The sequence below is a fragment of the Mya arenaria genome, chromosome 3 (genome assembly GCF_026914265.1).
Source record: "Mya arenaria isolate MELC-2E11 chromosome 3, ASM2691426v1".
NCBI classification, from domain to species: domain Eukaryota; kingdom Metazoa; phylum Mollusca; class Bivalvia; order Myida; family Myidae; genus Mya; species Mya arenaria.
The window spans coordinates 44,606,291-44,630,884 of NC_069124.1; the positions used below are offsets into that span (position 1 = coordinate 44,606,291).

The window sequence follows — 24,594 nt, forward strand, 5'->3', positions numbered from 1 at the left end:
ATAACTCCGTTTTAAGCCTAGATACAAATTATGGCCCTTGATTTTTTTTTTTTGTTATTTCCTTTGAAAGGCATATTTTATATTATTCTTAACCACATTTTCATATTGGGAAATCAAGTTATTTGAATGACTTGCGTCATTGTTTGGGCGGGCTGGTGGGAGGGCAGCATCAATGTCACCTTATGTATCGAATAATTTTAGTTAGGTTTGACATAAAGAGACCAAACTTGGTAATATTACATCGTTATTGTATTCTAAGTCAAAGCGACGTAGTCGAGCGCGCTGTCTTACGACGGCTCTTGTTATCATCATTTGTATTCTGATAAGCCGATATTTATGGCAATGAGAGAAACCCTTAGGAGACAATGAATTTTGGGACGACATATATGTTTAATCTGCATTTCTCTTCATTCTCCTCACCCTCATCATTATTATCATAATCACAAACATCATTGACTACAAGATAACCGTCATCGCAATCATCATCATCATCATCATCATCATCATCATCATCATCATCATCATCATCACCATCATCATCATCACCACCACCACCACCACCACCATCATCATCATCATCATCATCATCATCATCATCATCATCATCAAGAATATCTCCAGTAATAGCAAAATCAGGATAAGGGTTTTGACAATTTTATTCATAAAATAGCACCTCTATATGCTTTGATAAATACATCACTTATATCTCATATCACATTATGCAACAAAATCATTATTCAACACTTAAAATTAATCGCACACTCAATTTGGATTTGTATATGAACACATTAAAAATGTTCATAAAACAAGAATATACGGCATATGACATATCAAACAAATTCACATGTACACGCACTTTACACATGGAAAATGCGAATTGTGAACAAACTACACACGAGATCAAACGGAGTGTTGCAATAAAATCACAAAAAACAGCATTTTGTACGGAACACGGATTTCAAAACTTTGTGGAAGACAACACAGTGTTTACACGCGTATATGACACAATTTATGGTTTATAAACGTTGTCGTGGAGTCACTGTCCTCACTTAACGAATGTAGGCGAAACACGGAGAAGCAGTACTTAGAACGTCAACCAAATCCATGATATGTGGACGTAGTCGTTAGAAGCCCAGTCCCAGCGAAGTAGAATGTCGACAGTGTCGGATGTGGCTTATGGATGATGAATTCTGATAATGAGTGAAGGTCTATGGAAATGTATGTCGGAAGTTTGGGAAATGCTGAAAGTAGAAAATGGTATAATATTAATATAAAGCAGTTTTAAAAACAATTATAACACCAAAGATTAGACACCATATAAATGGTTAACATCAATAATTGCCACAAAGCATCATGTTTATTTATATGGAAAATGACCGCAAAAATTAATCGCAAACATTGTGGACAACCACGTTCGCACTATTACAAGGCGCGCAATACAGGTTGATGAATTATGTTATTTTTATAGTTTAATGCATTATCATGTTTAACTCATTGACTTTTATCGTTAAAACAAAAAAGGCATATGATTTCTGTACAGCTATAACTATCAGCGATATTTTGGCGCTTTTTAACTGGGTTTTTTTACCACATAGCTATTAATTTAAAAATCCCAACATCATTATCTGAACACAAATCATCTTTAAATTTTGTATTGTTTTCATCATAAAGTAAAATGGGTTATATTTTGCATTGACCTATCTTGTGCGTCTTTAATTATTTGAAAAGAAAAACATTTACAAAAGCGGGTTTTTTTTCCATTATAACGAATATCTTGCAAGGTTATCTAGATGTGTCGTTCAATATTCGCATTGGCATTTTCCAGCAATATGATGAACTTCCATATGTTCATACCTGTATGAGATATTGAATAATCTCTGAACTCCCGTCCGCAAGTACCCTGTTTGTCCGAGTGTTTGTTGCCTGGTGTCTATGGGCACCAAAATTTATATTGCACATGGAAATTGAGCTCTGAAATAAAATACAAACATATGAAATACAATTGGAAATAAAACATATATTCATGAGAAGTCGCAGTTTACTGCTTTGATTTTTTGAAGTGCAAATAATTTATTGCATGAAGAAGAAAAGTCCACGTAATGATTATGGTAACTATGTAATAATACTTGTAGCGAATCAAATACGAATTGTCAGCTTCATATATACATACATGGGGTTCTACTAGTAGCCCCAAACTTGAAAATATACTAACCTCAGGCAATGAAAAGAAAAACCCTGACTATATTTAATATAGTCAGGGTTTTTCTTTTCATTGCCTGAGGTTATTCTCATATTGGTGGTACATATATCATTGCTATAGGGACTTGTCATATTATATACGAATATTACAATCGTATGTAAAAATATATAATATTTGTAACTATTACTATAATAATTATATTATAATAATAATAATAATATTTATAAGTATTATTATTATATTATCATAATTATTGATTATTATTGATTATTACAACTATTATTACAACTTTTTATTATTATTATTATTATTATTATTATTATTATTATTATTATTATTATTATTGATGGAATAAATGTGTCCAAACTCAACTTACATCACAGACGGAAGTCAACAGTAAGCCTCGTTGTGAGACAGGAAGTAGGGGCGTGTCTGGGAGGAGTCGTTCATCCAATCATGATCATTGTCGATCGTGTAACTTCCTGACGTAGTCGTTTCGTCATCTTCATCATATGACGTCATATGGCTTGAGGTATCGGTGATTGGAGAAAGTTTGTTGCCATATTTGGGCATATTTTGAAGCTGAGAACTTTGTCCATGATGTGGAGGATGACTTAATGGTGAGGATACATAGTCTCTTGTGGGAAGAACAGGTTTATGAGTGTTAGGTTGATTGTTAAAACTATTCGGATGATTCATGAACGAATAGTCTCTGGAATCACCCCAGTGGTTGTCCTTTGGAAAATGATGAAGTTTTGGCCTATTGGCAAATGTTACCGTCTTTATATGATCTGAAACGAGAAAGAAAAAAACCCAAATGAAGTCTAATTCATCATTAATCCAACAACAAAAACAATGAATGATTAATTGTGCATGTTATGTTTACTACACAGGCGCCTGTGGTTTACTACACACTGTATAGTTTATAGTGTACTTTATGTAGTCTTTATGCTCGATTGTAAAAATATGATTCACTCTCGAGTAAGTTTCTTAGTAAACTAGGGGAATGACTAAACACTGAAAAACACGAAAAGCACGGAAAGGCAAGTCAAAGGGTCCAGAAACTATGGGAAAGCAATTTATCCAATTTGCCGTGCTTTTTTATTAATTTTATTTTTCACTGGTTTCCATGCTTTTCGCCTTGCTGTCCTTGATTTTCGTGCATTTCCGTGCTTTTCGCGAATTTCCATGCTTTTCGTTGGTTTCGGTATTAAGTCGTACCGATAAATCAGTATTTAAGAGAACAAAAGAACACTCCCGGATGGGTTTGCTTAAAGGTCAAGGTCAATTTCTCCGTTTCCGTTCTCACCATTTTCATGAGACTGTGACATCGACGTTTGAATATCAGACTCGCTGCCGCCTCGGCCACTGTCGTAAGTTTCCGTCTCTCCCGAAGTCTCACTTCGGTCATCATCGTGTTGCGCGAGAATGTCCGAAGTTAAGGGTGGCTGAGCGAAGACAGAAAACAACGATATAAGCGAAGCTGATTACACAAAACGAGCTCTGACAACAAAAAAGATGCTCAAGCAAGTATGAGGTTACATTATATACACAGTTATAAAATTATTGTCTACAAATTTACGATCAAGCCATTGTGTAAGTGCTTAAAAATGCGCAACATTGATAAGTTTTTATCTGTTATGAATTCTCTTGAATACATTATGATCTTATAAACATGTTTTAAGCGAAAACTATTGGTTAAGAGTGGTCGAAAGGAAAAGATCGCAGAAGATAGACATGTTAACCAAAGCGGCAAAATTATGCGTCCTATACGTGTTTGATTTATATAATACATGATAGTATTAATCTTTGAAAACATATTCTAAACATTAGTCTTGGTTATGAGCGTGAAATTAACCTAGAACTTTAAAAGGAATACGAATGAAGATTGATTTACTTGTAAACAAACTATAAATTTGTTTCGCACACAGATCTTTACTAAAAAATTAATCGGTCAAGTTTTATAGTTCAAAAACGTTTCAATCAACGTCGACAGCCTTGCTTGAGAATGGAAAACCCCATAAACCAGCCTATATTTAGAACCGCAATACCCAAAGTATGCAGATATGCAGCAGTCAACAACGAAATAAGGAATTTTAGTTCCCTAATTAAAAGGAACCCTCTAATTAAGGGCTTAAGAAAGCATCTCATCAGGGCCGAAAATTACCCGCGGTCCAGTGAGTATTTAGTGGTCATTTAAGCTAGTTTTAGGGCTGAAGAAAAAAGTAGCCATCATTTCGTGGTCAATTACAAAGTCCTTATAGCGCCAAAGCGGGATACTTTGTGAATATGCACTAATGCTACTCTGTAATTTTGCCGTGCAAAGAATACATGCAGAAATCCTGAAATAATTTGGTGATGTTTTGGGGGTATATAATTATTGGGTATTTGACAAGAATATGCTGTTAAATTGAGAGTTTTTCTCTCTTTGCACGCAAAGTATTTTTGATTGCCATGTATATATTTTTCTCAATTTCATTTGACCATTTCGTATAAAAATGATAGATGAAATTGTAGTTGGCTGGGGTAAGCTAAGTGTAATATACCTCAATCGGACGCAAGTTAGCATGAAAGCGAATCACATCCGGTAATTTACGTGACACCGCAAATGTCCGAAACGTCGTTCATCCAAAAGATGTACAACTGATTTGCACCTAAGGGATGTAATATTACCCGGCTGGGATGCTTACTGACCCGCCTTAGTACAAACATTTTAAATAATTGTGGCTTTTAAATAAGCAAATGTCCAGACGACACCTAAACTCATTTATCTTGTATTTATGCATGAGTAATATAGATATAGTTGTTCCCTGTGCGCATGCGTTGCATTCTTCGTTGATTTTTTCCAATCTGTTTTTTTTTTTTAACAAATAAGCTTGGCAAATGGAGCAAAAGTCAATGTCAGTTTAACAAATTTGAAGATCTAGTTGTTAAGCTTTATAGCTTGAATACAGACAATTACCGAACGCGTTTTACAAATTTAGTTTTCAAAAGTTTAAGTGAAGTGTATATTGATGATGCAATGCTGTTTCACCTTTGACATATTGTTTAAACTGTTTCGGCGTTTTATGTTAATTGGGCAGATCTTTGACAGTTCTGATATTGCATTTTAATGGGTGTCGTTAACAAAAAATCAACAAATTATTTCCGTGCAAATAAAACGACAAAACGTGCCTTGAAATATAATTTTATAACCGAAGGAATGAAAAGATTTGAAGATTGAACAGGTGTGTTGAGTAATAAACAAGTATTATTGCAAAACTCTTTGATTTTCTTAGATGATTTTAAAATTTGAAATTTCGAATGTAATGTACAACAAAAAACTTAAGATTACAAGAGTGCTTAAGACTGGAGGTTTCGTGCAGTACAAGTGCCTCATGGATCTCTAATAAAATAAATGTTTACACAAGAAGATTGCTTTTTCACCTCTTAAGGTGTAAATACATTAATATCTTTTCTTTGATAATGTAATTTCTGAACTTCAAATATTCCTTGTTTTCAATTTATACGACAGTCATTATTTGAACTGAAACTCAAATGGATATGTATTTTTATACATTTTAAATACAGTCCATATTTTCAATATGCACGAGAGCCATGGTATGAGATGAAATTCAAAAGGATAACGTGGTTATTATACTTCTTTTTCGTCCTACTTTAAGAATAAGGCTAATGCATTTTCTATACTTAAAAAGTGTGTGTGTGTTTTCAGTTGGCTCGCGTTTATATTAAAAATATGGACTGAGCAATCATTTATGTAAAAGACACAAGTTCATTTCTATTGTTTTATAAAAAATAGCTATGATATGTATGAAGTTTCAACTTAAAAAATCACATTTGATATCTATACCACCAGCTTAAGTTTTAGGCATATTTGGTTCTGTGGATAATTTCCATTCTAAAAATAGAACTAGGCATTCCATATGAAGCTTATGTATTTAAAACGTATTTTGAATGTGGTTTTTTTTTTAACTTTATGGTTATAATTCCAAATTTTTACTTCAGGAAGTGTATCTCTAATTCGAATTCGTTATGATTATAGGAGCATGTGCGCTTGTGTGGCTTCAATTATGTGTACTACATATATGTTTAAACAGGTCCTACTTGCACACGGTAATATCCCCCCCCCCCCCCCCATGATAGTCGATGTAGATAAAGTTGAACCGTGAACATCATACAATCTAAAAGTCTCTTATTTCCAGAACTGTCGGAACAGATATCCATTATTGTTCTTGAACGATGGCTACTGTTAATAACTGGACGTTAAGGCGTGTTTCTAATCAAAATTGTATGATAAGAACTAGTTAGGTGCGTGTTCAGGTAATAACTGCCAAAGGCTTATCAGCCTTCATCATTCAGAGACATGGTGTTGTCAAATCTTGTTTTATTGACTGACCAATGAAGAGGCATCAAAGTGCACGTGCGTCCGATGAACACACTGTCAAGGTTATTGTATTACAAGCATTGATGTATTAATTATCGTTTAATTAACTATATAATAGTTCGATATTTCCAAGCACTATCTTATACATTGGTTAGCGGAAAAAAATATTGGTACAAGAAACCGTTTAACGACATGTGTATTTTAATATGACAAACTTGAATAAATTTGGTAAAAGTTAGTTTATTTATTAGAAGCGATTTCATATCATTATTTCATCGTCCTGAGGCGCGCATAGGCATTACATAATTATATGATTAGTAACGTAGATAAGTAAGTTTAAATAGTGATTAATTAAAGAACGAATATATCACGTATATAAAGGTGTACGCCTCTCACTCAATGGGCTGTGGGTTCAATCCCCACTAGTAGGGGAACCGTTTCTTATGGTCCCGACACAAGTATTTCATAAAAATCAGTAAGTTCAGAAGTGGGTTCTACCGAGGAAACGGATTCAAGAGTGATTCTATAAGCTCTCAGCCTTCGTCACAATTAAGCTAAAAGAAATGGATATACTTTATCAACAGACAAAGCCCAAGCGTCTTCGATGTAAATTTCGTTAATAGGATGGACCTCCTATCTTATCATTCAATTTGGGGAAATCGATTACATGCTATGTTGTTTTAAGTGCGGCTTTAACTTTCATTAAAAGATAGTTTTAAGATGCACTCTGATAAGATAGAAAGTAATTTAAGTTCGATTTCGTTTTTTTATTCTTGATCATGTTTTGATCAATTGTATTGTCTTCGTAAATAATTCGATAATCAATCTTTGACTGACTTAAGGGGTGAAAACAGAGTTCGAGACATTAATTATCAATCATTAAGTGTTTTAATCGAATACATTTGGTGATTGTGGTATTCTGTACTTTGGATTGACATTAATGTATCTTATAAGTTAAAATATCTTAAATCTAAGAAAAGTAAACATTTTCACTTAAGTTGTATTTGAATTATATGCAAATCGAAAATTCAAGCGTCTCTAAAATGCAAGAATTTGTCTTTAATGCTGCACTATCACAGATTGACGGTTTAAACAACATTTTGCTTTATGTTTTGTCTTGGAATGCGCCATCTTTTTTAGTAAATGTTTGGAAACTAGTGATATAGGAGTCAGACCTCAGTTTTTCATACTTATATACATGTTCGACAATTGATGTTTTATGGCTAAAGGCGTTAGCACCGCTTCCAGAGAAATGAAAAATTCGGCAATTTTCCAAACACTCGAGTTCGGAGTAATGTGTTCTTTTGCGAGTTATCTGACTGAATTGCATGCATGATGCCATAATCATCTGATTCTGAGACTAAAATTTAAAATATATAAATACCATGAGAGTGCATCTTTAAAGTAATTTTAGATAATTTTTCTGTATGAGTAAGCCGTTTACAACGACGAGTTAAGAACGGCCCAATTTCTACATCATATATTTCAATCAACTGTTTAGACAAATGCACATTCTTTTATCTTTTAGGTGAGCTAGTAATGCGAAAAAGACGATTGTTAGAGACTAAAATAATTGAGATACACTCTAGATGTCTAGCTGGTGAATCAAGCACACTCAGAGAATCGGTTAAAACAGAGCGGGAAAACAATCAAGTGCACCAGGAAATGAGTTTTAAAGAGTAAGCAGCAGAAAATCTATAGAAAAAGACACAATTACTCCGTTACACGCCTCTTTGTTTCATTTTCGTTTGAAGATTTTTGACAGGAATCTTGACGAGAAAGAAATATTCTCTTACAATAAATATTCATTGTATGTCTGTAAAATGTCAAATTATCGGAAACACGTGGAGTTCCGAAAACGTTTACCAAGCAAAAAATTCAAACAATTAAATGAAACAAATTAATGAAAATACAGGCGGTTCGTGTCAGTTCATTTACGTTGCTTATAACATGATATTGAGTTTGATAAGAAAGTAATTCCAGAAACCAAAAGAACAACATGAAAAGCCAATTACCAGAGAGAGGGAGAATAAGATCCAAAGAAAAGAAAAATGCTAGCAAGAACAACAAAGCAAGAAAATATAGAGGGAAAATGTTTCAACCACCCTTAACCATGCTGTAGTGTATACATCGATTTCGTGGCACTGAAGATTCCACGCAATTACAATTATTTGAAAAACACGTGACCACTACTTACTGTGTGTCCTTCCCTGTGATTGGTCCACATTTGGTCATGTGACTGGAGGAGTGACCTATGGATTTGCAGGACTGTTGCGGGGTCAAGCTTCTGTCCGTCTGTCTCTGATGTGCTGGGCGAAAAGCTCCGAGGACTGGATGTGGAGCTGGGAACACGCCCTTTGTCGTAAATCTGTAAATAATGTTTGTTTGTTTTAATTTGTTTGTATAACATTGCGGTTAAAGCTTTGGTAAAAAAAACACATCATGTATAAAACAATAACAGGGCTGACTGAATACAAATCTGGAAGTTTAATCACTTTAGATTTTTAAACCATAAAAACTGTCAGTTGGTAGGATTCTGGCCATTATTTGATAAACGTGTACGATATAAATCTAATGACGTTGTTAATTGGACTGTATAAGAATCTAAAATGATAAAGCAGTGATGATGATGAAAAGAACCCGTAATAAAGATCTATAATAAGTATAATTGCATTTACACTACATCAGAGATAATTGCAAATGATATTATTTATTTTGCGCCATGCTCTGAACTTGTTTCATACGCCCACAAAAAAGGGTTTTCCATAATTAATCATCAAAAAATTCTCTCTCGCTCTCTCTCTTCGTCGAAGCAGTCAGTGCTCATCATATGTAATGAGATACTATAGTTATTCATGGTGTGTGTGTGACTATTAGTGTTCACACAGTCTATGAGTAAGAAAATTAATTTTCTTTTTTGTTGTCACTGGAAGCCGGATATTTTAATGCTATCTGTCAGGTAAGAGATGGCTTGATTTGTCAAACAAACAGGCATTAGATAACATAATTACCGCAAGTTTTCGTTAGATATTGTACCCATTTATATCAAATATCCTCGCTATTTGCTTAGCCCATTACAAGAGTTGACACTAAGCGAACCCCAGTTTTATACGTATTGAAATTTTAAATAAATACGATAAAATCAATTTGTATTTTGATTTGAAAAATCTACAACCGTTCTCTACCATAATAAAAGCGGTAATTAGAAATTAACGTCCTATAAACATCCCCATTAGCGAACTGTAGTCACCGTTAAACTGACAAACGGTGCCTATTATGGCAAGATGGCTCCTGTTACACGTAGCAAAGGTGGACAAGATAAAAATGTTTTATCGTTTAAGTGGCAGGAGTGGCAAAAAAGGGCGAAATGCAAGAAAAAAGATGAGCATTACACAATCGGCATCCATTTAGACTGTTCAACAAGTATTTGACACAGAATGCCTAGTCAGGTTTCATTTTGTGTCATCCGGAGATTCAATTAGCTCAATTTTTCACTGATAGGACATGCCGGTGCCATCCTGGCTAGGAGTTCGTTACCTACTTGACAAAAGCGTGTGTTTGTGTGTTTGTTTGTTTTGGTGTTATCAAAGTGAAAAACTTAAATGTTTTCGCCAGTTTCTGCCCCATAAATACTTCTTCGTCTGACAGGCGCGAGCAATGGGAAAGATCTTCGCTAACAGTAGAGCCTTGTTTGTTTTTACTTCAAAATCCAGCAGGAATTAAGTAGCTTTATTTATCTTCTTATCAAAACCATATTGTGTCATTTATCTGTATAAGGCTATGGCACTAGCCATGATAATTTGGAATATTTTCCATTTCACTTCTTAGGCGCAAGTATTGCGGATTACTGGTGAAGATAGCGATGAGATACGCGACTGATATCGATATAAAAATTCCAATTAATTTCTGTCATCACCGACTATGGTTTCTTGGCCAGGCTTTGAACACATTAGACCAACTTTGAGAGAATTCATAATACGAATAAATCCCTGATCCAATATTAAAACGTGGTTCCAACTGTTATCACCACTATAAGAACGACCATTAAAGTATTTATAGGGCTTTCAACGTATTCCAACTAATTTTGGCGCTCTAAGGTATTAATAACGCGGCCCTTTGAAATGCCCAGTGGCTCCCCTGGTCAGTAATTAGTGTGGTCTGGGTCCTGGGAACACAGCTAATGTCCTCGGGCACTCCATAATACGGAAATCCAGAAATAGTCAAATATTAATTGAAACCATATTCCACATTCACCAAAACAATGGACTGGCAAGAAGGAGTCTAATTCACCTTCAAAGAAAGCTTCGAGTGTTTCTCTTACTGGAGGCATATGGGTATCTTAAACTATTGTTTAATCAGGATAAAACGTTTAATAAACATCGTTTTCAATGATGGAAATCAACGCCAACGAAATACTGTTTTGAACAAAGTACATGTAACAAATTGGTACTATGTAACCTTTCTTTTACAAGTACATGTAGCAGCAAATAAGAATAAGCATCAATAAACAGTATTCTGGAATCGCATACAAGTTGGCAAAACAACTCGGCAAGCCCCATAAACCATGGTTCACAGTAAATGGTGCCTCTCTTTAACAAGTAATGTTGATTATACGAACAAAATTTAGTCACGGCATAGCGGCATTAGAAACAACTATCAGTATTCCGGAATAACACACAATTTGGCAAAGCAACTCGGCAAGCACCATAAACCATGGTTCACAGTGAATATAGCACGGTGTTTACAGGGGTACTAACTTTTACAGGCATATTTATGATCAGAAATGATTACTTTCTACCATCGTTTGACAAGAAATCGTTGTTTGTCTCACTGGAGAAAATCAGTACCATCTGTTGACAGGGTCCCAACATTATCTCATCACTGAATGCCGCCATCAAACACGAGCGAATGGATTCAGAAAGCAATAAGACAAATATCGTCTCCTGTCTCAAGTTCTCTATAAAACACGGGGTTATCTGTTAGCATATTGAACGGGACGAGGGCCCCACACGCTTTTAAGGACGTGACGTCCATGTTTTGGTTGACAATGCGATCTGTGTCGAGAGCCAGAATATTGACGTTATCAGCGGTTGATAGTATTATAATAATTATCCTTCGTTGACATTGGGACAGTACAGGTCATTCAGTCCAAGAGAGATTTAAGTCACAGATGGACATGATTATATAAGTAATTAGTCAAATGAGAGAAAAACAATCTTCCTGATAAGCCCTATTTGGGCTGTCAACCAATGGACGATTTGTCAAACGTGTAAAAGGTTTCATTTCTTTGGACCTTTATGTGCATATCACATTCTTTACAGGAGTGAATTATTAGAATCCATAACAGGTCATTAAATCTAGAATGCAAGGTAAATGTACTTTCACGGTATATCGTGCATATCTATATACTATAAAGTATATATGGTCGGTGCACTGCGTGAACACCTAGGATCAAGATCTCAACTTGAACCCTGCATTCTAGATTTAATGACATATTCTAGATATATTTGCCTTAGAACATGACCTAAATCTCCTTCAAACGGAATAAGGAAATTCTTTATTGACAAGGAAGTGTGATTGTAGAATATTGATTGTTGCTGGATTAGATTAAAAACGTAACCTTGTAGAAATTCACGGTGCCAACTGCTGGGAATCCACATTTAATAATGACTGTAACCGGATCATATAGGATTGATTCCAGGTAAATTATGTCCATAACAAGCATGGACATTCCCCGCTCATGAATCAAAATACCTCGTCAAATATGTATGCTTAATGTAGCATAAAGATTGGGCATCAATTTGATTGAATTAAAACATGTTGCGGATTAATTTTGATAAATATTTGACAAGGACTCATAGAAAATCTTAACTCGCGTCTTTTGAAATGTTAGACTTTGATGAAATGTTCGTCGGAACAATGAGTAGAGGCGCACGAAGAGGATTTTTTGTTCCATGAATATGTGACCCCAAAGTGTCAACATTATCCGATAAATCAATGTATTATTTTACAATTTTTATTCAAATTCCTGGCGATTCCCGAATACGTAATACGCTATAACAATCAAAGTGCTTGAAAATTGTAAACTTGGACAGCGGGATGGCTCGAGTGGTCTAATACGACCTTTTATCTCCAACGATATAAAGCTACCGGAATAGTTTGTTCAAGCATTAGATATTGTCTTTATCTTTTAATAAACCACCTGTCGGCAGACGGCTGAAATGAAAGCTGTATATTATGCAAGTGTTATGTGTGTGTGCGTTATTTATTCATCTCATTGCACCCTATATTCTTTTAATAAAAAACTCATTTATATCCCCATCCAACACATTCGGAACTCCTCGGTCATTTTCCATCGAAAAAACTTCGGATGTACAACCCCGGTACATTTATAGTTCGTAATATTTTAATAATACATATAAATTAATTGTAGTTTTTAAGAGTGTATTTGATATAACTAAGTTCAAATTAGCTGCCAGTCAAGTGAAGTTTTGCATAAATAATTAAGATTCCCAAGAGTAAAGTCCTTTACCGGCTAGATTGAAATTACGACGCGATCTACTTGCAGCGTAGATACATGTCAAGAATTCTGACATTGTAAATCGCCTATATATATATATACATCCGAGGTTGTTTTCGATGGAAAATGGACGAGATGTTCCAAATGTTTTCAACTATCAAATCATTTTCTCAATGTCTTGAACTTTAATCCACCATACACATGGACGTTTTAAAGATTTCTTTTTATAAAAAGAAAGGCTCATATTTCTCGTCTGTTGGTTATGGATGTTTTCAAAAACGTAAAACTGATCAATTGTGATACAAATTACTTCACAGTGGCATGCTGTGTGATACATAATATTCTAGACTGAAATAAACACTGTGTCATATTGATTGTTTCTCGCGAGAGTTACGGTCTCGTGCTGAATTTATTGCTACTCTCACGACGTGTATATTTTGCGATTCCTCGAGGCATTATAGAAAACATAAAACAAATGTGATTTGTTGCGGATTGGAATCGTATTTCAATCTTTTCTCGTCGATGTATTACTGTTTTATTCTGCAATTCTCTCAGAAACAATGAAATACGTCTTTTATCTGAAATCAAACCGAGACAATGCTGGCATATCAAGAGGAAATCGTTTAATTTGCTACAAAATCGCTATCAAAGTTATTTTCTGGCACTGATATTTACGAAGTTCTTAGAAGACAGCGTTTAATTTGCGGTTGGTAAGATTGCCACGAAGCCTCTCCTAAGATGTAGAAATAAAAGCTGTTGTACTTCAAACGACATCAATTAATATACCATTATTTGAGACAAGAGCCTAAAGTATCTCCATATAAATTAAAGGCTTAATTGTCATCCAAAGGCTGACTGTTATTATCTTAGTTATTAATTTCATAAGTAATTACGTCCCCAACAAACCCACTATGTAGACAGCTGACCTTATGGTTGGTATTAGTACTGGCGACTGTGGGGGTCAAATGTACAAACAGGGGCCAAATATTGCTGCAACTGAGGTGGGCCAGATATGGAATATATATAGTTACAGATGTAAGCTTTAAATTGTACTTGCGCTAAGGCCACCAAACGGACATAGACTGATATAAAGTCGTGAAATACTTCAAAGTTACTAAGATATCACACGGTGTAAGAATTTCAGATCTTCAAAGAGTCTGAATTTCTATTCGTATGTGTAACATACCACGAAAAAACAAGAATAGTCCCGACTCTATATAAATCGTAGAAGTATAGAAATCCTCCACTTAGTGGCCCGAAAACAGATTTACAAAGTTTTTGTAAAGTTTACATGTTATAAATATGTTCTGTTCTGTTCTGTTCCCTGAATTTGCATCACTGATCAAATGTAACAGACAAACAAAAGCAGTGATCATTGTATCATTTTGAAAGATTTTGAAAATACGTATAAGTTATAACGCCTTAACTGGGGCCAGTAACAAACTGCCATGGACAGTGATTACGAACAGTCTCAAGTCTGAGTTCAGACTCAAGACTCAGTATGGCAAAACTTTTTTCATTGTAATTTTCCTTCTATCAGAGCATTGATGGTAACCTTTGCTGAAATATGTTACTATTTGAATGTTTAATTGTTACATAAATATTTGTAAAAGAAATGGAATAAATATGATTTGTTCTTCCTTGCTTTTCTGAGTCTGAGTCTAGACTTGGACTTGAGACTGTGCGTAATCATGGCTTCAGGTCTCAAGTTATAACGTCTTAGCTGGGACCAGTAACTAACTCACAGGTCGTAGCAATGACTAATCTGAATTGAAGGCCTACATTTTTTTCAAAGACCAGGGAATTTTGCGATGAAGTAAAGGCCAAGTTAAATTGTGGTTTCTAGTATTTAAATCCCCTTAAAATCAGCCAGATACAGACTAACAGTTTGTTGTGATTTCCTTTATTCAACATTTCTTCCTATTTATGTGTGAAACTAACATGTCAGATTTTCTTTTGTACCTTACTTTAACAATTTATTCTGAAGAGCCAACCAACTTTGGTGAATTTAGAATTAAAAACGTAATTTAAAGATAATATTTTGCGAACTCTTGACCCTCTTTGGGTAACAGTTTGTATGTATGTAAACAGGTCAAAGCGATGGACTTACGTTTATATTTTAGCTATGCTTCGGTAAATGCAACAACAGTTGGTTTTTCATAAGGAACTATTTTAAACGCGGATGACAACACGTTTGCCTAAGGCGAATGTTCTTTATATTTCTACATGGGCGATTGTGTTGCAGATGTTGAATCAAAATAAGTAGTTCTTTACATTGAAGAAATGCAAATTGAAATCTTTGCATTTGTTTAGATTTTATAATGTTTTCTTCGTTTCACTGGCAACTGAATGATGAACATGACCGCTGGCGTCTAAAATTGAACACCTCGTTGACAGATTTTGTTCACTTGACAGAATAATTACCTAAAAAATTACGAAGGCCCGGGGGTCCTAATGTTACACAGGGAATTAGGTAATAAAGATGTGATATACAAGAACTCCTTGAGTTCAATAGAAAATAAGGTCAACTAAACAAACAGAATCAAGGGAAAAGAAATCGTGACAATTATTTTCACGTCATACCATAAAGTTTGTAGAATATTGTACGAATATCATAATACTAATTATGATAACAGTCTTTAACAATTGTTTAAAGATTCACCCTTACTTTCAAATAAGATGTACCACATTTCATACAACTGTGCAATTCACCGAAAAGGATGAATAAAAATCGAAAACAATGGTTATAATTAAGGATACCGTGTTTAATATGAAAGAAAGGTGTAGAAAACACCGTATTTCTACCCCATGAGATAATAGTTGATCTCTGTAGATCTTTAAGGATCCACCAGGCATTTAATGTGTGCGTTTTTAGCTATTAAATACACGGTAACAATCTTGTTATCAGTAATTAATATTTTCCATAAATGCTTTATTTCGTAAGTAGTAAAATGTTTATCATACAAAATGTATGTTTGGTATACATGTGTATGTATTGATTTTAAATACGAATGTCACTATAAAGATTTATTACATGTTTTATTCGTTTTACTTGTTCATGTGTTATTTGTTAATGTGGAAGAGGCTTTAATAATCTATCTTATAATAAACTATGTAATCTTATTGCTGCGATTTTTCCCTGTTCCCAGGGTCCTATATTAAACCCACTTCTTATAGTATTAGACAATTAAATAAAACCGACGCCTTAATTTCATGCAATAATATAACTAAACACTTACTATCCACTAAGTAGGTCTTGCTTGTTTAATGCATGAAAATTATTGGCACTTATGTTACAATAATTCAAATCAAAGTTGTGGGAAACTGTGCAATATCTGTAATAAACCAACGCTTACAGAACCGAGCTTGACTTGTGATATTATTACCCAACGGTTATAAAATCTTTCATTGTGTCTGCAAGTCAGTCTGAAGTGTATCATCTGGCATTATAATATGCAGAAAATCGAATAATTTCGGTAATTAAAATCAAATCAGACATCTTGACCATCACTATCGATGATTGCAGATATTTCCAAGTGTATATCATCGTCAGGGTGAGGAGCAATGACACGGTCGTAAATGGGATTAGTTGATAAACAGTCTGACATGTTTATGGTCCTTGGAAGATAAACAAATCGCCCCGCCAGGTGACATACTGACCACCGTCCGGACAAAATGACCGCTGGTCAGAAATGTTAAAGATAGGTAAAGTATGCATTTTTAATATAAATTAATGTTTGCTAGTCCATTATTTTTTCTTATCCTTTTTCCATAAAAAAATGTAACAAATTGGGTCACCATTTTTGTGTGTACTATTTCCTATTCATTTTTTTATCTAAAAGACATTTTCGTAAAAAAACATTAGTGTCACGTTTTTAATAATTTGTAACAGAAGGGTCAGTGCGTGCAATAAATAATACGTTCTATCGAAAGAATGGATTTTGAAATGGTGAAACTACTTGAAATCGTCGCTTCAGATATGGAAACGTACTCAGGTGTGATTGAAGATATTAAAAAGAGGTTTATTTTAAGTTTGTATAGTTTTCTTAGAAACGTCATGGGGTGAATTCCCAAGAGAAAGGTATTAAATACTTAACGTATCTGTGTATGATTCTGGTTTCTCACTGTTTTATAGTTTCAAATCGGTTGTGTTTTTGAGTGTCGTATATACATACATACAGTGGAACCCCGTTGGCTCAAACTCGCTTGGCTCGAATTCCTCGTTATCTCGAAGTGGATGTAAAGACCCGATTTCTATTTCGAGCCAACGAGGTTCAGCTGCACAAACGTTTCAATAATCCTCAATTGTGGTATAAAAGTTCACATAAAAAGACATTACTGAATTGTAAAAAACGAGCAAAATTTTGATAAATGATCTTCATGATTTAATTATGCCGCCGGAGTCAAATCTTTTACAAAACACTGTAATTACTAGATGCAAAAATACTTTATTTAAACAAACAATACAGACTCAGGACAAATCGATTACAAGCCAAATTATAGCCTATGTGATTTATGTTACGATGTAAAGCTCCCATTTATCATTGTAACTTTAAATGTTATACACTTGTATGGTAAAATGACAAACGCGGACCATAGTCGTTTTTCATAGTTAGTTTACTCGTTGAATAAGACATAAAAACACATACTGTTTGTTTCCATTAACCCGACCGACCCTATTTTTTTCCATCCCGACCTTAAACATTGTTTTGCCATAGTGTGGATTTTTCCGGTTTTTTTTGTTTTGTTTTTTTGAAAATTAGCATTTGTTAGTAACCATGTTAAAATTTAAATATATTATAATTAAAATTTGACCATTTATTTGTATATTGTTTTAATAGTGATATATCATTGCGAAGGTCGTTTAAGTACAGAATCCCGTTCTCGACCCCCCCCCCCCCCCCCCGAAAAAAAAGAGTTATGCCAACGGTTTACCTACCCTGCTTTTTGAAGATGTTAGTGGAAACCAAGAACTTATTTTTTGGCCTACTGTCCCACGTTCATCTTAATTGGGGTCAAATAAGACATATATGTTAAGCCACTCATATACCAGCCATGTAGTTGTGAGAATGTCTTTATTATTCATACGTCTGTCCGGCTTTTTGTCTGTTTATGTGTCTGTTCTTTCATTCACGTTTTTTTGTAATTATACAGTCTATTCATGTATCCGCCAAGTTTGAATTTAAGAAACAGATAAATGAACTGATGATGATGATAATGATGATGCTGATGATGATGATGATGATGATGATGATGATGATTATTATTATTATTATTATTATTATTATTATTATTATTATTATTATTATTATTATATGTATTTAATATGTGTATTTATCTTTGTTATTATAACGATGAGCTATATATGCTTAAGTTGAATAAACATTCTGTTCTGTTCTGTTCTGTTCTGATGTTATCAATTTTAGTGAAATGAATCATAGGTATACGATAATTAAGAAGCTATGGTCATCATTACTTCATATTTTAACGCCAAAAATAAATAGATAATCGAAGTTCTATAAGATATGGACACACAAATGTTTTGGGGTCAGTGTGGTTACGTATAATTAAAAATCTGCTCGCGTTGCTTTTATTTGACCGCTCCTGATTTCGATCTAATCGCAGCAAAGTGACTTCTGTACCTAGTGGTTACCGAACACTCAATCTCCTCTGATTGAATTTCTACAATAGCTAACGAAAACATTTGTGCTTAAGTTTTCCAAATATTGAAAAGTTTAGTCAAGTTTAAATAAACGTTTTCACGGCTGATTTAGGAAAAGAAATTCGAATGACTAGCTCCTGTATATTTTATCTTTTTTTGCAGACATGAATCAACTCAAAAGATTTTGATATTTTATTCAAAATGAAAAACTTCTTGAAAGTTTACCCAAAGCGCTTTAATGAAATGGGTCACGCCTTCTAATGATCACATGGGGATTGTGGCGTTTATTTGAACATTTGTTTTGGTCAAATATGATATTGCTGCAACTTTAAACATTGTGTCGAAAAATGTATTGTTGTTAAATCCCCGGCCATCCAAATAATGGCCGCCACTTCCGCTCAAGGGTGCTTCACGAGGATTTAGAACAGTTAAACATTTGATTTGCGTCTTAGTTCTAACAATGCCCTACATTGAACAGTATTCTTTCCTTTACCAGTAACGAGCATAATTGGACGACTAAGAAATTCATGAATAAATTCGCGTTAAGTTTGCAAAGCTATTGACTGTACTTAGACTTGATTTTGGTTTGAAAAGTTATTGTTGTTGTTGTTGTTATTGATGATGATGATGATGATGATGATGATGATGATGATGATGATGATGATGATGATGATGATGATGATTATGATTATGATGATGATAATGATAATGATGACGACGACGACGATGATGATGGAGACAACGACAACGAAGATGGTGATGATGAAGACGATGACGATGTCGATGATGACGATGATGATGATAATCCACCACCACCACCATCACCACCATCACCACCACCAACATCATCATCATCACCACCATCATCATCATCATCATCATCATCATCATCATCATCATCATCATCGTCATCATCACTACTGTTTTCAAACAGTGTGTCCATATCAATCGAGCGTTGGTAATGAAATACCAGAGTTCTTAGGGTGATACCAGTATTGGTAGTGACTTACAAAATTCGACCGAGTTTTGGTTATCACAATTGGAGTTCGTTGCTACCAAACTACGGCGTAACAAAGCTATGGACTGTTTTTTTTTTGCTATCAAGCTATGAACTGTACTGAAAGTTGCACAGTGTTTATTAAGATCAAGATTTTTCATACGATATGCTAAAACCGTTTGTAATGAAACTTTCATTCAACATGCAAATAGTGTATATCCGTAGCTGTAGGGACGATCAAAGCCATCAGGAGAAAGTTTTTAAAAAGATAAGATCAAGAAAATGCACTAATTACGTGAAGACATTGCATGTCGGGTACAATACACCTTATTCATAGCCTAAACGACCTTTAAAGCCAAACCACTCGAACTATACTAAAGCCGTATTCGTTTTGAATATGATTTATTGAATTTCAAAAAGACATAAAATCTCGATAATTTAATACCATAATGGCAACGTTTAGGGATAAATGATTCACATTGAAAAATTTCGCACATTCTCTTTAATATGGTATTAGATTTCAGCGATAGACAAGGAACGATAGGTACTGAACATCGCCCCCAGAAAGAGCATTCAAATAACATCTCAAATTCAAAGGACATGGACCTTGTCATAAATCCAACCCCGATCGCCAAGGTCTGGTATAGAAATTGTACTTTGTTCGGGTACATTTTTGTGATATTGAGGGGTTCTATGTTACCATTTGATCAGCCAGGTCACGCTATTTTCAATTTTGAACGCGGAAAATTAGTGTCAACATTGTCCTCATGTTTAACCGCGCGTTCTATAAGAATTCAGCCATAGTTGCTGAGCGAATATGTATATGTTGAGACATATGGTTTAAATGTCACAATCCACGGTCATTATACTTTAAGGACAAACAATTATATCATAACTCAAGCTAAGAGGTTACAGAAATTGCGATGTTGGTCATCAACCCTGCGCTTAACCACTACGAATACAACTACACAATGTATAGTATCCAGTAACCACAAAGAAATGATCACCAATCCTAATTTATGATATTCTAGTACAATTTTGATGCTGAATGGTGATGAACAAATGATTTGTAAATTGATTTTTCCATCTCATCTAATCGCACATAGGCGTGAACTCACCTTTAGATTGTCCAAGCTGACAAGCGGCGCCTGCAGGACGTCCCTGTGCGGTTCCGACTCGATGCTTGAATTATGGTCCGTAGAGAAACTGACCTTCTTCAAGCTTTCCTTGCTACCCGACGACGTGCTTGCGAGGTCCGTCGGATGCTTTATTTCCGGTCGGATCTGCAGATCCGCCTTGTCGCCGTAGCTTGTGTCATTCTTCCGTCGGCTATGGTCATTCCGACGGATTAGGTAAATTATTAACACTATAATGATTGATAACACTACAGTCACACAGCCTAAAGTAATGGCAATAAGAAAGTTTGTACGATTGTCTTCTGGAGGTATTGCGCGTTTGAACGTCACCGTCAACGTTGAGTAAGCCGATTGCCTCGGTGTGCCGTTGTCCTCGGCCTTTAATCCCAAGGTGTAAGACAAAGGTTCGTTGCCATACGGCATTCTGTTGAGTGAAATCACACCCATGCCTTTAATGCTACTGATTTCAAACATGTCTGATAGATTTTTACCAATTATTTGGTAATTAACTTTGCCGTTATCTCCTGAATCCCGATCAGTCGCCTGAATCTCAATTGTTACAGAGTCCGGATTGTTCGCAAGCGGAATTACGGTAGTATAGTTATCGTCGTTTGGAAATACAAAAACAGGGACGTTATCATTTTGATCTAACACATTTACGGTAACTGTTACAGAACTTGTCAAAGGGGGCGTCCCCTGATCCGCAGCTATCACCGTGAACTCATGCTTACTCTGTAACTCTCTGTCTAAAGGCCTGATCACTTTAATGTTTCCGTCAGAGTAGAGAGTGAATGGGAAATTGGATGGCACTGGTTTACTAAAGGAAAATACTATTGTCCCATTCTCTCTGTCATCTTTGTCACTAGCCGTTAATTGGTCCACTGATGTATTGTAAGGGAGATTTTCATAAACAAAGAACTCATAGTTCGGCTGAGAGAACGCGGGGTAGTTATCGTTCTGATCGGTGATTGATAAACTCACATTTGCAGTTGCACTAAGTCGGGGGCTGCCGTGATCTTGGGCGATCACTTTGAGATCAATCCGGGATGTATTTTCGCGATCCAACACAACATTGGCTCGAATCTCGCCAGTGTCAGGGTCCATCCAGAACCGATCATCGTTCGGAGCTGAAAGCTTGTACTGGATTTTGGAATTACTGGTATTGACCTTGTCCAAATCAGTTGCTGAAACCTTCGCGACGATTTCTCCAACTTTGTTATTCTCCTCCGTCTTGACGAAGTAATTTTGATGCGTAAATCTAGGGTAGTTGTCATTTTCGTCTGTGACTTCTACGGAGAAGGAGGTAGTAGTGTTTAGGGGAGGGGAACCATTGTCTCGACACACAATCTGTACTTCATGCTTGTCCTGAGCTTCGCGATCCAAGGCTGTTTTCACAACAGCTTTGTAGTCGTTCGCTTCATATCTCTCAAGTCCAAAATAATCACTGATAGCTATACAATCCACTTTCCCATTTCTGTCTTTATCATAATCTGTATCTATAACGCCAATATGTGCGACGGGAGATCCGATGTTAGAGTATTCCGTTACACGTGCAATACGTTTTGTAGAGTCACCGTGCAGAATATTGACGTTGATTTGGGGCGGGTTATTGCTGGAATCTACTATGTTCACAAGAACAACGATCTTCGAACTGCGTGGTTGAGCCCCGTGATCGTACGCGTCGACGTAAATTGACGTCTGCACGTTAGGAATGTATTCAAGTTGGCCAATGACGCTGATGTTGCCCGACGTGCGTTCGACGGCAAAACTTTTAGCAATATCATCACTATTCTGATTTGGGCTGAGGGCATATTCTACTCTACCATTGTCTCCGAGATCTGAATCGACAGCTGACACGGTCAAAAATACTGTATTCAATGGAGTATCCTCTAATAACGTAACGTTATAAAAGGGGACGTCGAATTTTGGCGAGTTGTCATTGACGTCGATAATGTTGATATTGACGTCAACGCTTCCAGTACGCTTAGGACTTCCACCATCCTCTGCAACTATTGTGATACTGTAAAAGTCAGTTTTTTCACGGTTTAAGTTCCCGTTCACAATGATTTTCACAAATGAGCTTCCGTCAACGTAACTTTCCATATCGACGTCAAAGGGAACGTTTGGCGTTTCTATGTAATATCTAGCAACAGAATTATTTCCAGCGTCTCTATCAACAGCCCCTTTGATAGACTGTGACATCCCTACTGCAGAATTTTCTGAGAAGTCCACAGTCTCGATCGCCTTTGGAAAATCTGGGCTGTTATCGTTCAAGTCTTGCACGTTGACGTCAACCACGATTTTCCTGAAGAACGCTCCGATCGTTGAAACGGCGACGTTCAGTGACAACTTGCACGACGTTGAACGTATACAGATGCTATCACGGTCAATAGGTTCGGTAGTCAACAGCTTACCAGTGGTATTTTCTACTTTGAAATATTTAGCAAACTCATTTCCGGTACTTAAAATCTGATACTGCAAGTTGTTGTACTCATCTGACGTCATAATGGATCTGAGGTCATAGTCGACGGAAATGTCACCAACGAGCGTGTCACGTGGCTGTTCCTCGTCGACGGTGTACGTCAAATCCGCGGCGTCGACGCTTCCACGTAAAGCTAGGCAGAATAATGTGAAATATATCCAACATAAACAGGACACAGCACGAAACTCACACTTCCTCGGTAAAGCCATAATGTTGCAATTTTCCTCACTCTATGTTGCCATTAAAATCATATATTGTGCTAACACTTCACGTCGTATATTACAATTCCGTCATAAAAAAGGTTTACAGTACTTCTATGATTTTACGACATTTCTCAGCTACTGCTCAATAGGTGTTCGTACCAGACTTCTTCAAACGCTTTGATTCCCAAATGCTTCTCAGTAGTTTAATCTCCTTTTTCTTCGCAACATTCCTTTTTCACTTTTTAATCCCTGAAAAGTACAAAAATGTAAAAATATTATTCAAGTGTAGTTAACTTTTTAAGAAAATGTTTCACCAGTGCACATTTTTTCAATACACCAAAACACCATCACATAATATAAGAGCCTTGTAATTTAAAGGTGTTAACCCGATAGACAAATACACTTACAGGAATTTCCTTTCATCACTTATACGTTTTTACACTTCCACTTTCATCGAAATAATGAATGTCATGATTTGTGTTTTTTCACTAAGTCCAAAAGTAAACATGTGCACACTTTGAAAACCAGCGGTAGTCGAATGTGAGAAATAGTACAAGCAGTAGCCCAGCCTTTGCGACTTAAGCCCCGCCTACTTTCCGCTATTAGCCAATGGCGAAATTCGCGGAGATATCAGCACGATTATCGATGTCGTCTGCTATGTTTACAGTTTCGCTTGTCAGCGCTTTCATCATTATCAAACTATTTGCATAAAATTACTTAGTTTTTAAATAATTTAAATTTCTTTAATCAGATTGAATCGTTCTGATCATATCTTTCGGTAAAAATATGGACGACTGAATGGATGTCAGTTCTGTTTATTTTACATTATTTTTTCCCTCTGTTTCAGCTGTCAGGCTAATAAAAATGTTAGTATTTTGTTGAAAGATTGTTTGAAGAAAAGCTGGCGACCTCCTACATTAGAATTTGATTGAGATATAATCACGTTTAGATGTTTAAGGATGATAACTGTTATATCATTTGCATTTGCGTGCAAAGAAATGATGTATTTC

General features: G+C 35.5%; 1 protein-coding gene across 2 annotated transcripts; it reads right to left on the bottom strand.

The window, feature by feature from the left end:
- Nucleotides 1–649: 649 nt before the first annotated feature.
- LOC128229377 (protocadherin-11 X-linked-like) lies at nt 650–24,112 on the bottom strand. 2 transcript variants are annotated; one of them, XM_052941262.1, is made up of 7 exons: nt 23,992–24,112; nt 20,882–23,833; nt 8,782–8,952; nt 3,510–3,648; nt 2,577–2,991; nt 1,855–1,971; nt 650–1,241 (listed from the first exon to the last, which is right to left on the bottom strand). In XM_052941262.1, the coding sequence occupies exons 2-5, from the start codon at nt 23,588–23,590 to the stop codon at nt 2,591–2,593; spliced, it is 3,420 nt and encodes a 1,139-aa protein (XP_052797222.1). In that variant the 5' UTR covers nt 23,591–23,833; nt 23,992–24,112; the 3' UTR covers nt 650–1,241; nt 1,855–1,971; nt 2,577–2,590. The 2 variants fall into 2 exon arrangements, with proteins under 2 accessions (XP_052797222.1, XP_052797223.1); XM_052941263.1 differs by lacking the exons at nt 650–1,241; nt 1,855–1,971; nt 3,510–3,648 and having other exon boundaries at nt 2,854–2,991.
- Between the last annotated feature and the right edge of the window lie 482 nt (nt 24,113–24,594).